Source organism: Archocentrus centrarchus, chromosome 24 (assembly GCF_007364275.1).
Source record: "Archocentrus centrarchus isolate MPI-CPG fArcCen1 chromosome 24, fArcCen1, whole genome shotgun sequence".
Lineage (NCBI taxonomy): Eukaryota > Metazoa > Chordata > Actinopteri > Cichliformes > Cichlidae > Archocentrus > Archocentrus centrarchus.
The window spans coordinates 10,604,610-10,619,670 of NC_044369.1; the positions used below are offsets into that span (position 1 = coordinate 10,604,610).

Consider the following 15,061-nt stretch of genomic DNA (forward strand, 5'->3'; position numbering starts at 1 on the left):
TGGGGGTGTCTGAGGTCAACCACAACACAATGAGTTATCAAGGTGATGGAAAACTGCTGCTAGAGGACCAGCGTATGTGTCCGTTTTGAAAAGGGTTGATGACTTGTTAATCCTGCCAGACACCTCAACAGGACACAAAATTAAAGAGCTAAATATTTGTTTGTCTCGAGGCTACTGATTAATCTTGTATGTTAAATGTTTTAATGAGCTTTTTCTGCATGACCACAACCTGTGACTCTACGCTCACGGCATACAGATCAGGCACAAGCTTCCACTGACATTTCCACTGAAATTTAGCTGAACAAGATAGCTACATTTGTTGTTCTAGTATGAACAGAAAGAATTAATGTTTGCTGTAGTTTATATTGCTTTTTAAAAGCACTCATATAGACAGACTGTGGAGGTGCTCAAACCCACCAAACTTTCAACAGATTTATGTATCAGGACTGAATAAAAAAAATAAAATAAAATCAAAATCAAAATCACACGGACCTTTCCAGGTTCTAAAACAACCTCAGATGAACAACAAGACATATTATAAGGTGCCGTTATGTATTTAATAAAAACTAAACCAAAATGCAGAAGCAGTATGTGAAAAACTCAGCACATCCTGTAATTAGCTTGTAGCTTTAGAACCACCTTTAGGAGCAATAACTTGAAGTAATCTTTTTCTGTATGACAAAAAAATTTGTGAATTATCAGCCTCTCACATCATTGTGGAGGAATTTTAGCACACAATGCTGTTTCAGTTCATTGAGGTTTACAGGGCTTCATTTATGCACAGCTCTCTTAAGGTCCTGCCACATCATTTCAGTCAGGTAGAGGTCTGGACTTTGAACCACTGCAGCACCTTGATAGTTTTCATTTTCAGCCATTCTGTTGCAGATTTGCTGCTGTGCTTGGGATCATCGTTGATGGTCCTGCTCTATGACCTAATTTGGGCCAGGCTTCAGCTGTCAGCAAGATGGCCGCACAAATGACTCTGGAATACCTTGGTATACAGTGGAGTTCATGGTCGACTCAGTGACTGCAAGGTGCCCAGTTCCCTTGATGCATGATCCACCACCATGCCTGACAGCTTGAGGTGTTTGTGCTGTACATTATGGCAAAATATCTCCACTTTGTTCCTGTGTTTTGTTCTGTGGTTTGCTAAGATGCAACTTTGCAAACCTAAACAATGCTGCCAGTTCTTTTTAGAGTTTTTTAAGTCAACCTTTCCAAACAAGCCATACTTATTCAGTCTTTTTCTAATTGTACTGTAATGAAGTTAAATATTTAACATGCTGAGGCCTGCAGAGTCTGAGATGTAGCTTTTGGGTTTTTTGCTGTTTCTCCAAGCATTGCACGGCCTGACCTTGGGGTGAATTCACTGGGGCGTCCACTCCTGGGAAGAACGGCAACTGTTTGATTTCCACTTGTGAATAATTGTTTGGGAATGGCCGTATACCCTTCCCAGTTTGATGGGCAGCAACAATTGCTTCTCCAATCTCATTGCAATCCTGTATGACAATAAAGGCATTCTCTTCTATTCTACGATCATTGCTGACGTCTGTCCTCCTACACATGGTTTTAATACACAAATTCTTCTGCTTTTTTACTTACTGTTAAATAAATGACAGGGTGTATAATATGTCATGTGTTGTTCATCTGAGACTGTACTTTCCTAATGTTAAGACTTACTAAGGACCAGAATACTTTTTTTTTTTTAATGTCAAACCTTAGAATTGAAAAAAAAGGGTGAATTTTCTTTTTTTTTTATATACAGAAATTTGGTCCATTTCTTAATGTAAGCGATGACTTATTTATGACTATAATTATTCAAATGTCTTCATAGTTTAAAAGGGACTATTAATGTAGTCCCGCAACCTTTTTAAAATTGTTACGGCTCACACCCCAGGGTTTCAGATTAAGAGCACAAATGTTCACATTTTTTAACATGTACAAAAACTGATTTTTTTTCCCCCATTAAATTATTGAGCTCTGATGATTTTTAGTGCATCTTACCTCAAACATATACCTAAAAGATTCAACAATTTATCCCAGGCTCCAGACTGATGCTTCGCAGCATCACCTCTCAGGAGGGAGCCCTATGGAACAGACAGCCGAATGCACATGAAACACCCTGAATTAACTTCAGATCTCTTTATCATGAAATAATGAGGGTGAAAAAGCTACACCTGGCTATGAAATGGCTTATCAGTCAATTGTCCGATCAATTCATAACCTGAAAAAATTGGCTAAACTGTTAGTCCAATTTTGTTAAACCTCTTGAATTACTGCTGGAAGTCCACACTTCATCCATACTTAAAAAAAAAAAAAAACCCAACTTAAAGGGTAGATTTCAAGTATCTCTACTCACATTTTTACATATGTCATGTCACTAGGAATATTTACACAAATCAGGTGACAGTTATTCTGTATATGGCAGGTGTATAGTGGTTAAGTAATAATTAGTACAGACTTTAGTGTTTATTTGTAACTACAATCAGCATTTCTATTTTTTAAGCTTCTGTTTGCTTTTGCTTTAACTATAATTTGTTGTGTTTTGTCCTCCTGCTCAGGGACTTCAGAGGAAAAGCAGTTAAATCTGGTTGAAGCAACTTTTCTATTGAACTTCTGCCTGGTCCTTGGCCTAACAAAACTTAAAATGAAGATGTTTTTCATACAGATGTACCGCTTCATAGACAGAAAAGTGTCTAAGATTTCTCCCTGTTTGAAGCCGTGTAGCACGGCAGGCAAGACATTTTTACAAACAGAATCCTAATTAGCTAAATACAAAAACCAGCGTTCTTCACTTTGATGCTGAATATAGCATAAACCTTTTAGTTTATTAAGCCTCCTTTAATGCAGCACAAAAAGAACATTGTGAATCAAAATCAAAGTCAAGCGATCCGAAGCTCTAATCTTCTGGAAGAGTTGTATTTATCCCTCCATTTGAAGCTTCTTTACTTCTCTAAGACAATGTTTGTGTGCCACCCATCTGTAGCTCGACTTCACTGGTTTTACTTCTTTGTAGTTAGTTTGTAGAGACAGTGTACTCATGTTGTCATCTCCCTGCCCACCCATGTGGCCTTTAAAACAAAAGTCCACACAGATGGGCTGAGGCAGAGTGCTGAGATCTAATCCTGATATGAGATATGAAAACATTTGGAAACCCCCGGCTGAGCCTTACAGGTGGAACTCTACGAGGAACCTTAATCTGTTAAATGAGCATCCGAGCAGCTTTGTGTTAATCTACATGAGACCTCTGATGGTGGAAACTATTTCTGAAGTGTAAAGACAGCAGACTGAGTTTTGAAGATGTTTACTCCTCTTTCAAATCAAATTAAGGAACTATTTGACAAAACATGAACACAGTTTCTCAGGTGTTATTTGTTGCTATAACAATTTCCAAGTAAATAAATACCAATTAGCTCATATGTTAAAAATTATAAACAGGAAAACAAAGAAAAAAAAACCCCTAAGCATATTTCTTTATTTTAATAAGAACACAGGCAATTAAAGCTACAAAGAGGTCTACAATGTAATTTAATGACATCGAGGTTTTCTGGTGCCCTGACACGTATGGGCTGATAAAGCAAACGTGCTGCAGGTAAGAAAGCATTTAAATGTCTTGAAATCTGTTGGGGTGTGAGTGGCTGGTGATGTGGATGTACACTGTGACTGTGAAGCAGTCCCAAGGGTGTAACTGTGGGCTATGGGATGGCCCGGTTGGGTCTCTTTGGAGGGGGAGGGGGCATTAGCTCAGAGTCTGGGTCTCGCGGGTTTTTCCGGTTTTGGGCTCCCTGAGCACAGCGGTCCAGATACTCCAAAAGGATTTCCTTAGTGACGGGCTCCCGGATGCTTTGACACACAGCTGGGAAAAGAAAAAACAAAGAGGACAAAGGAAGTTACTACAGAGATGCTGACAGGCTTTTCCAGCAGCACTGAACAGTTCTTTAGAGCACGTTCTCATACCCAGGTGATGTATGTCTAATCGCAATCTTCCTACACATAACCAGTGAGTCAAAGTAAAGCGTGAGTGTAAAAAGGCAAAACACAAATGTCCATTCACACACTTTGTAACAATCATGCACACACTCACACTCCGATGGCTGTACCGGGACCAGTTTGGGGTTTAGTACCTTGTCAGTATGTGGACTAGAGGAGCTGGGAATTAAACCACCAACCTTTCGACTGGTTGACAAACTGCTCTACTTCCTGAGCTGCACCCACACCTAAAATGTCCTGGTATAAAACCTACTTTTGGCTTCTCCATTTTTCACAAGGTGACGCCACAGCGGGCAGCTCTGCATCTCTGATTTGGCAGAATTTTTATGCAGGATGTCCTTCCTGACACAACCTCACAGAACCGGGGATCTTTGACTTGTTAGGAGAATGTATGAACTACTACATTATGTAGCCACTCCCAGATAGAAGGTTAGAGATGACATATGTTTTTCATTTTTTATACCAGCACATCTTTTATAACCTAACAATTACTGTCCAGCCTCCTTACATGGACTTTATCGGTCTGTATAGGCAAAAAACACTTTATGCATAACAGAAAGATGCAGGCATCTGAAACAACCGAATCCTCTGACGTCCAAGGATGATGCAAAAACACCTAAATTATTGACTCATATTAATATGATTCAGAGATGAGCTGATACCCATCCAAGCTGCAGAAGTACATCGTAACAAATAGCACCAACTTTGAATCACCTCAGTGTTCATGGGAACATGGTATGGACTTTTAGGACCTGGGTTGCTTGAAAAAACACCTACCCCACAGCTCCCGCGGCACGGTTATGACAGCGCCATAATACAAGCAGCACACCGACGACTATATCCAGCTTCTAAATGGAACAAAATGTTATCAGCTTGGGGACAAATGTGTTACTATCTGTCTAGATTTTAGATAAAAGGCGCTTTTACCATCTGGGCTCGAAGGCTGTACAACAGCTCGCCTCGGGATCTAAAGCTCAATAATTCAGGGCCATCTTTTCTATCTTCTTAAATCAATTCAGTTCAGTCTTTAAATATATTCTCCCTCGCTTTTGCTTCTTGTTTTTATTGCTTCAATCTGTACCTTCATACTTGTTCTTGTACAGCACTGTGAAGTCACATGGTTTTTTTGCTTCATTTACCTATTATTCTTGCATTTTCTCTCTGTCTTCCTCTCCTTTTGTTTTTGTCTAATTTTTTTTCTCCTACTGTGGCTGTTGTGCATTTTCACATGTGGAGAAGAATTTATTTAACATTTAAACAAAATGCCTAAATTTGTTTTTTCTTGTAATGACCTGTGAAATTAAATCCATTTTGATTCTATGAGACCACATACTCACTCATGTGATCACTCATTTTTAATGTAAATCAAATTGTAACATGCTTCCCCACTTCATGCCTTTCCCACAATGAACTGGGATGCCTTTTTTGCCCATTATTTGAAAATTTGCACTCTCTTCAAGATAGCCATTCCTGTGGAGGTGAAATTAAAGCCCAGTATTGTACTTATTAGCATCAAGCTGCAAGAGATTGTCTGAAAATATGCTGGATTTTCACTTCACCTTCCGGTGTGGTTGTTTGAATCGACTATAAACATATTGGACTTTTGACTAATGTGGCTGGACTGAAGTAGGTCTGAGAGACCATAACCTGGCCCAGACTAATGGTTACCTAAAGCCCTTGAGCTAATAAATTGGCTGACAGCTCTATGGCAGCATTTCTCCTCTCCCACATCCACCTCTTTACTGCTCTGCAGGTGCTGCTGGTTGTGAGGAGGAAGGGATGCTCTGTCAGAGTCCTAAAGTCCACTAGATTTATGCTACCTTTAAGATGCATAGTTCATTAAAGACAAGACACTTTACTGAAAAATCCTTGTATTGCTCACTCAAGTCAGTCACAGTCAAAGTTAAACTGCTTATTTAAAGCACTAATGCACTAAATTATTGGCTCTCAAATTAGGGTCTGCAACTCAAACACAAATATACACTAAATGATCATTTTTTTAGATACACCAGTTCAGGTACTCATTCAAGCAAATATCTCATCAGCCAATCACCTTACAGCAACTCACTGCATTTAAACATGTAGACATGGTCAAAATGACCTGCTGAAGTTCAAATCAAGCATCAGAATGTGGAAGAAAGGTGATTTAAGTGACTTTGAAAGGGGCACGGTTGTTGGTGCCAGACAGGCTGGTCTGAGTATTTCAGAAACTGCTGCACCATCTTGAGGGTTTATAGAGAATGGCCCGAAAAAGAGGGAATATCCAGTGAGTGGCAAAATGCTTTGTTAAGAAGAGCATCTCTGAACACACAACACTTTGAACCTCAAAGCAAATGGGCTACAGCAGCAGCAGACGGCACCAGCTGCCACTCCTGTCAGCTAAAAACAGGAAACTAAGGCTACAATCCACAGCTGACCATGGCCGTCCCTTTATGACAACAGCTTACCATCTTCTAATGGCTGCTTCCAGCAGACACGACAATTAGTTCACTATACTCAAATGGCTTCCACAGTCACCAGATCTCAATTCGATAGAGCACCTTTGGGATGTGAGATTCACATCACGGATGTGCCACATTTTCACCCACATTATCTTTTAGCTGACAGAAACTCTGACTCTACGACTGTCACACATCACGACACCGTATAATGAAGTCTTTACTCGAGAGAGCAATCAAAGCCCTTCTAGAAGCCAGAGCTGCCACTCTGCAGCCATTTTGGCTCTAGCAAGCAAGACCTGATTTAAATGAACAGGGAGAGAACCAGAGGTCAAACCATGAACCAATGAACAAAAACCTACATGTATAGAAGAAAAAAAAAAAAGAAATGTCAAATCTGATCGGGAAAAAAGGTTTTAAAAGTGTGGTGATTCTGCCTCAAATCAGGCATTTTTTTTCTGGTGAGTTACACTATCCAGCCATCCATCCATTTTCTTCTGCTTAACTGGGGCTGGGTTGCAGGGAGCCTAAGCAGAGAAACCTAGACCTCCATCTCTCTGGCTTACCCAGTGGAGCACCAAGGCATTCCCAGGCCGGCCAAGAAATACAATCTCTCCAGCGTGTCCTGGGTCTGCCCCAGGGCCTCCTCCTAGTAGGATACACCCAGAACACCTCACCCAAGAGGTTCCCAGGAGGCAACCTAGTCAGAGGCTTGAACCATCTCAACTGGCTCCTTTCTATGTGGAGGAGTGCAACTCTACTTTGAGCCCCTCCCGAATGTCTTCACTCCTCACCCTATCGCTAAGGGAGAAGCCAGCCATCCTTGGGAGGAAGCTCATTTCCACCGCTTGTATCTGTGATCTCGTTCTTTCGGTCACTACCCCAAAACTCATAACCATATGTGAGAGTAGAAACATAGCTCCACCAGTAAATTGACAGCTTTGCTTTTACACTCAGCTCTCTTCCACCATGATAAACCGGTGCAGCATCCGCATTACTGCAGCTGCTGCCCCAATCCGTCTGTCAATCTCCTGCTCCCCTCTCCTCTCACTCGTGAACAAGACCTCGAGATACTTAAACTCTTTCCCTTGGGGCCTTGGAGATCTGGGGTGGCAAGTTATACTATAGTTAAACTACATCACAGCATCATCCAGAGCGCAAACACGATCAACATTTCAAGCTCATTCCACCACTACAAAAAAATTTCCATGCTCATTCATGTCACAGATGCAATAAACAAAGCCAAATGGTAAGTAGTTTTACCCAAATCTTTACTGCGATAGGTAACAGGTAGACATGGCTGCTCTTAGACCTTCTGCTGTGCGCATGCATCAGCACAACAACAAGAATGCTCATGTTTCCTGGTTTTGCTGCTGACTATCTCTTCGGGGTCAGGGGCAGGACAACGGCCTTCTTTGCTGCTACAGATTTCTACTTCCTCCAATTGCCGTGTCTCTCTCTTACGATGTCTTAGTTGCAACAAACCTTTCCTGTTGATTAGTAGCTTGGCTTATTAGCCAGCTAGCTAGCAGAACTGTACAGAGAAATATTTGAGCCCAAACCATCTGAATTGGTTCTGGGATTATGAAGGCATCTTTGGAAAATGTTCTCTCCTGTGAAGGTCCCTTGGCCCAGAAAGTTCAAGAAATCCTGGTCTTATTAAGTTCTATAATGCTGCCAGTGATGTCAGCAATGGATAGAAAGTAAATACTGGACATTAAGACAAAAAAGAAACAGAAATTGGACATTAGGATCAGTTAGTACACAGTTAATATTAGTTTGTAGCTTGCTCATAATTTGGATGAAATGGAAGCAGCAGGTTAACATCGAGGGGAGCAGTTAAAGACATTTCTGTAATTTATTATTCTGCTCAAACAACAAGTTTGATAAACTGCTGGTGGAATTTGTCATACTGAAGAATGAGTCCTGTCTAAAGTTTTTGTTCCTCTGCTCTACATGTATGCGAGGAGCTCAGACTGCCCTGCAACAAGCAGAGTAGAAGAAGAAGAAAAAAAAAAAAAAGCAAAGAAATGATTGCTAAAAATCCCAGCATGCACCACATTATCAGATTTAATTAACAGCTGAACTTCCATTATTGAAACAGTAACAATGATTTCATTTTCTTGCTTATCAGCCAATAATATATCATGCATTCCCATTCACACCATCAAAACCTCTTAAAGATTGGAAATTGTGTGGCAAAATGTTAGCAGCTCTATTAAAGTGAGGAACTGAAGAAAACAATTTGTCCTCGGCTCCAAAGACAAGGCCACCGTGTCAGTGTGCATTCTTAATGGAGAGTACACAACATAACATCTGCCCCTCCACATACAGGCACATAATGGAGAAATCAAACTGAGGCGGGAGGCTGTTGTAAATAAAAAAAAATACAGATAAAATAATCAATTAATCACAGGCTGACTGGTTGTTATTCCCTCAGATTCAGACAGAGATAGAGGAGACAGTGAGACATTAATAAATAACTGCTGGAGGGAGGAGGACAAAGACTCACCCATGGCTGTATCATAGGAGTTGGGGAAGCTTTTGTCCACCCTCTGCCTCATGAAGACCCAGGTGTTGTTGGTAAAGGTGCACTCGATGATCTTGTTGTCGTATTGTTTCAGCTCTTTAGTGGCCTGAGCAGACAGAGATGAGAGTCTTTTTAATGCGAGTAGAAAAAATTATATTCTGACTGTCACAGTCAGAACCTGTGATGGTCTCGTTTACTACAGTTTCACTTTTTAACTTGCTCTCAATCATTGTAGCAGCTTTCAGACACATGCTGTTCAACGCAACTACTTTTGATAAATGGTACACATAACTACACTTTAATTATCATTATTAGCTTCACTATTTGCTATTACTGCTGATAATTAGATACTTTTAGCAGACATTCAGATGGAAAAGATTTAAGCTTTAGGTTGCTCTACATGCAATATGTTAAATCCTACAAAAGCAAAGAAAATTGCAATGACTGAGTACTAAATTAGGATTAAACTGAGCATAATGTTACTTCATACAGGCCACAAAGTCAAGCTCTGACAGATCAGCTGATCTCAGTGCCAGTCCACATTAGCTGGTGGCTCAGCTGATGCCATTCTACACATCCAATTAGCAATTCAGAATGCAGTATTCAAAGAGGGCTTATACTTTTCCTTACACTAACTGCCCACTTTTTTTTTTTTAAGGTACATTCAACTGTTCAGTAATGCAAATATCTAATCAGCTAATCACACAGCAGAACTGCATTTAAGCATGTAGATATGGTCCAGACGGCCTGCTGAATTTCAAACTGAGCATCATAATGGGAAAGAAAGATAATTGAAGTAACTCTGAATGTGGCACGGTTGTTTGTGCCAGACAGATTGGTCTGAGTATTTCAGAATTTTCCCACACAACCATCTCTAGGGTTTAAAGAATGGTCCAAAAAAGAGAAAATATCCAGCGAGTGGCAGTTCTCTGGCAGAAAATGCCTTGTTGATGCCAGAGGTCAGAGAAGAGTGACCAGACTGCTTTGAGCTGATAGGAAGGCAACAGTAACTCAATTAACCGCTCGTTACAACCAAAGTATGCAGGAGAACATCTCTGAATACACAACACATTGAACCTTGAAACAGATTGGCTACAGCAGCAGCAGACCACATGGGCCGCACCTCCTGCCAGCTAGGAACAGGAAACTGAGGCTACAATTCACATGGGTTCAACAAAATTGGACAATGGAAAAACATCCCCTGGTCTGATGAGTCTCGATTTCTGCTATAATATTCAGGTGGCAGAGTCAGAGTTTGGCATAAACAACACGAAAGTGTGGATCCATCGTGCCATGTATCAATTATGCATGCATATAAGCTATGGCATCAAATATAAATTAGTGCAGATGGAAATAATCTACCTTTGACAGTAGTGGTCCTCACTGAAATACAGCAATATTCAGCTCACTATGCAGAATTACTGTATGTATTACTCAAATAGCAGCAACATTTGACTGCACCAAATACTGACATTTCTCGTGGGAATCTTCTGAGATCAAGGATCTCTCTTGATGAGAGAAATTACTAAAGAAGGCTCGGCTGTCTTATTGGGGAAATAGTTTATGTGCCTCTTTTGATATCAAGGACAAAAGGATAAAAATACTATGAGTTAACATCAAATTACTTGATTAGTTCGACAAACAATAAAAAAGTAAAAAAATGTTTAACTTAGATCAATAACAGAAAATGTTCATATTTACATAAATTTTACTCAATTATAAATGTTGGATTTCTATTGAATTGATTTATATTTATATTGCTATTTATGCTGGTGTTTAATATATAATAAAATATCAAAATATCAAAATCTCAATCAAGGTATGGTAGTGTGAATGTGGAAGGTTTAAAAGTAACAGATAAATACATAAAAAGTCTGCACATCAACCTGTGTTGTAACTTTAGGAAATATTCCTGTTTTCAGATAAAACGAGGCTCTGATGCTTCATGCGGAACTCCACCAAAGGATGAAAGAATCTACTCATGCAGAAGAACAGTTAATCTTTATATCTGATCATTAATTAAAGCAGGCCTGCTTTGCTTCATAAAGACATGTACTAAAACACCAGCACATACAACACGAGTGTTGTGTTAGTATCATCTCTATCATCTCTCAATAAAGCAGTGCAACAGCTCCTGCTCCACCTACTGAGCTACACAGGATCACTGACTTATTACATCATACTTTGCTTTGAAAACAAAATCAGCTCTACACACTGAGCACACTGTAACACTGCTGAAGTATAAGAAAATGGCACATGATACTGAAGATCAAGTATGAGTCAAAGAAGACATTTGAGCATCTGTTGTTTATTTGTCGAGGGACTGTGTCTCACTGAGAGGATTGTCGAGACTTGGAAAATGCAAATCTCGTAGCTGCTGGGAACGTCGAAGACAAAAAGTGCAGCTGAGACGGTCATGTGCAATTGCAAGCTTTTAAAATAAGCAATATGGTGACATGTGTCGCTAAGTGCTCTACTATGACTTTTCACCTTGATTTCGCAGAGAGTAAAAATGCCCAATACCCCCGGGGTTCAGTGTGAACGCGTGCCCTCTAGTCGAGGTCAGAGAGTGACCGCTGTTGCCAGGAAAGCAACGGTGTTTGGCAAGACTCTAAAACACAAAGTGAGAGCTTATGTGATCCTGGAGCGTGGTGCATCTGGGCTAACAGTGGGGGTCGAATTCACACAGGAAGAAAGAAAGTGTGCGAGAGGAAGGAAGATAGAAAATGAGAGAAAGAATGCAGACTAGAATGAGAAATCTCAATTTAATTGCATGTCACCGTCATAATTCTTACATTTTTATAAAATGATAAAAATCAGTTTTTATGATGGACAAGATGGACAAGTCGAACATTTTATTTTATTATTATTTGGAGAAGAATTGCAGATGATGTAAAGCAGTGACAGAATCTCTAAGCTTTCCTAAAGCTCGACACATCAAACTGCCAGCAAGCTGTGAAGGGCAGTACAGGCAGGCGGGACGTGCTGCTACAGGCTGGATCTCTTCCTGCTGGTGAAGGGTGACATGTTGGCTGCCATTTTTCATCACCACTTGGTGCTTAATCCATCCAAATCTGTCTCATTATGGCAGCACACGTGTGCCACCAGTTATCAGGGACTTTGGCAGTCAAACTCTTTATCAGCCAATGTTGCACTATTGCAGAGCAGAAGTGCTCTGCTGTCAACATTCTATTCAAATCCTGCAATTATCAGAAATACAGCGATAAACCCCAACACTATAAAGCAAATATAAACACGCCTGACAAGGAAGAAAACCACTTTTTTGTTAAGTACATTTTTGTCATTTTTACTAAAACATGATGACAGAGCTTTTGTATCTGCTTCATTTGTTTAGACTTCTTTTTGAGTAAATGCAGTATCAAGGTTAAAGGAAAAATTGGTCATACTGGAAAAATATACTGCACGCAATGAGCTCTTAAAAATTTGAGGAACTGACCCATCAAACCACAGTTATGACCACTTCAGTTTCTCTTACAAACTGACTTAACTTTCATGTCAAGCATCATTGCTGTTGATGAGAGCTCCATTTCCATCTACAGACCGAGCCGATTTTAGTTCAAACGTCCACAGCGTCCTGAGGCGTCTGAGGGAAATGACCTGAACTGTGGTGTGTGCCTTTGTCCCACTGTGTGTGTTGCACATAGTGCACTTTTTTTTTTTTTGGCCACAGCAATACAATCTCCACTCATCAAACATCAGATTTGCCCCCCTTCATCCCCTTCCATAAAATAAAAATCTCATTGAAGGGTTGCCATTCTGACACACTTGAAGACATCCCACGTGCACTGCAGAAGCAAGAAAACAGAACAGGACTTCCGAGGAGTGATCTAAAGGCTGATTCCTAAAACTTCTTCACTGCACCAAGCCTGCTGAAGAGCTACAGTTTTATGATCCAGGCTCATGTCCATGAAAACAATAATTATTCCGGATGTGGGCATGTCTTAATGAATGCAATACCCATCACATTAGTAGTACAGTGCCAGTGTGTCATCCACTAAGGATTTCTTATGACTGCACAATGGTAATTGCCCAGTAATATATTACTCTTGGGATTATTTTTCCCGCAGTTTAGAACTTTTGATTTTTAAAAAACAGATGTAGATTCAAATTTTACGGCATTATTATTTAATATATGCCGCAGTAAAACAATAGTAGCAGTAGCCAATCATCAGTATGTGGTTCTGACGGATTCAGAACATTTCAGTGTTACTATTTTAATTACATTTAAGTTGTCAGGCAGAGATTTCTGTTCTCCTCCCTGTTTATGTTCTGATATAAATCATAGAGAAGAAAATCATCTGGACCCCTCTGTAGTAAATCTTTTCCGGCTAAAGATTTTATCTGCTTAACAAGAATATACCAAGGTTGGACTCTATAACTGTTGCATTGAAGTGCTAATGATGTTTGGAGAGGACATCTATATTTTAGTATGCACAGTGTACAGTGCCTAATCCCTTTAGTGCATCCAGACATACAAACGTTACCCCCCTCCAGGTGTTTTTCACAAGTAAAGACGACGTTTTTGGCAGGAAATCGAGGAAAATATTGGCATATAAACTCCTGGTATTCAGTCCTCCACCTCACTGACAGGATGAGCAAACAGGGCCAGGGTATAACAATCTAATTTCCTCTTACCAAACATGTACTGCATGATGTCTACTACATCATGAAAAAAAAGTGGGTCCAAAAAAAGCTCCAGAGTACCAGAATTTATGATATCTGACCTTTTACTACCCTGTACACAACACACAGTTAGTCTGCCTCCTTATCAAATACTGGATCCTGCGGGGACTGTTGTATCAGCGCATTGCGCTACAGTATGAAGACAGACGAATAAACATTCAAAGTCTGTAATTTCCTTGAATAGCTGTTTTATTTTCCCCATCACGGCTCTCTCTGACTGACCCTGCCTTTGTTTCATTCTAGACTTAATCAGAAGCGGCCCGGAGGTCTGCAGCACTGCAGCACCCAGGCCCATTTTAATAACAAGAAACTAGATGAAATAATATATAAGTGGGGAGACGATATAAGATGCAAAAGTATGAGTAGGAACAAACACACCCTCGAAGGAAATAACATTTTGGATGGACTGTATCAATATTCAATTCTAATATGTTTCGCACTCAAAAAGAATACAGTAACATCTCCTCCCTATTAATATAAGCGCCCACTAAAACATACACAGTTCAACAGGATGAGTCAGAAGGCAATCTTCAGTAGTAAATTTAAAATATTTGTCACAAAGCCGCTGCATTATCTACTATGTAATTACAGCTATATGTGCCCTTGAATAGCGGTGCCAGAACAAACAAATGGGACTCCCAACCACCCCGCGACTCCTTGTGAATGCGTTACATGACATCAGATAGAGGTCTCTGGTGAATATGTATAATAACGATCATTATCCCACGCATTCAGATTGGCTGCCGCATAAAAAAGAAAGATGGGAACAACAAGGTAATAATGTGTAAATGAGGCAAATTAGGGGAGAGCAGGCATACAGCACACTGTCAAATCTGGCAGTTAAACAGCCACTCCAAAACTTCCCAAACTTTCAACTGATTAGTTTGTTTTGGTCTGCAGCATGATTGAGTATTTTCCTGTGGGCAGCACTTTGAATTAGGAGATATTCATATTTTTTAATCACAAAATTCAGACTCAAAGTATCTGAACAATAAAAGTCTGAAAAATGTTTAATCTCTTAAATAATAAACTCCTGCCATAGATTAAATAGAAAAATACATCCTCACTCAATTGTTGACTTGATTAGAAATGCATAAGTCGTCATACAAATTGTATTTCAGCACCCAGTAGGTAAAGTCCACACTATCAAACTCATGGACTTCATCAAAGCCAGAGGCTGCTGGCAGTGTGTTGCTCTTATCTGTGACTCTGGTGACTACATCTGTCAGACAGCTTTCAAACAATTTATGATTAATCAGCCGTAATCACAGGCCACATATATCCTTTCACAGAAGTAGAGAAATTGATTTCAAGTCAAAACTTAAGGTTTGTGTTTAAAGATCTGACACCCACATAGGTGTTTTGATTAGACCTCAAGTCAGGAAATTAGGCCATGTAA

General features: G+C 39.9%; 1 protein-coding gene across 1 annotated transcript in view; it reads right to left on the minus strand.

The window, feature by feature from the left end:
* Positions 1 to 2,863: 2,863 nt before the first annotated feature.
* The window catches only part of rngtt (RNA guanylyltransferase and 5'-phosphatase), a 117,329-nt gene continuing 105,131 nt past the window's right edge, over positions 2,864 to 15,061 (minus strand). The window contains exons 15-16 of the mRNA XM_030721366.1: positions 8,941 to 9,064; positions 2,864 to 3,856 (exon numbers count right to left, since the gene is read on the minus strand). Of these exons, the coding sequence (XP_030577226.1) occupies positions 3,696 to 3,856; positions 8,941 to 9,064 (285 nt within the window). The 3' untranslated portion in view covers positions 2,864 to 3,695. The remainder of the gene's footprint in view (positions 3,857 to 8,940; positions 9,065 to 15,061) is intronic.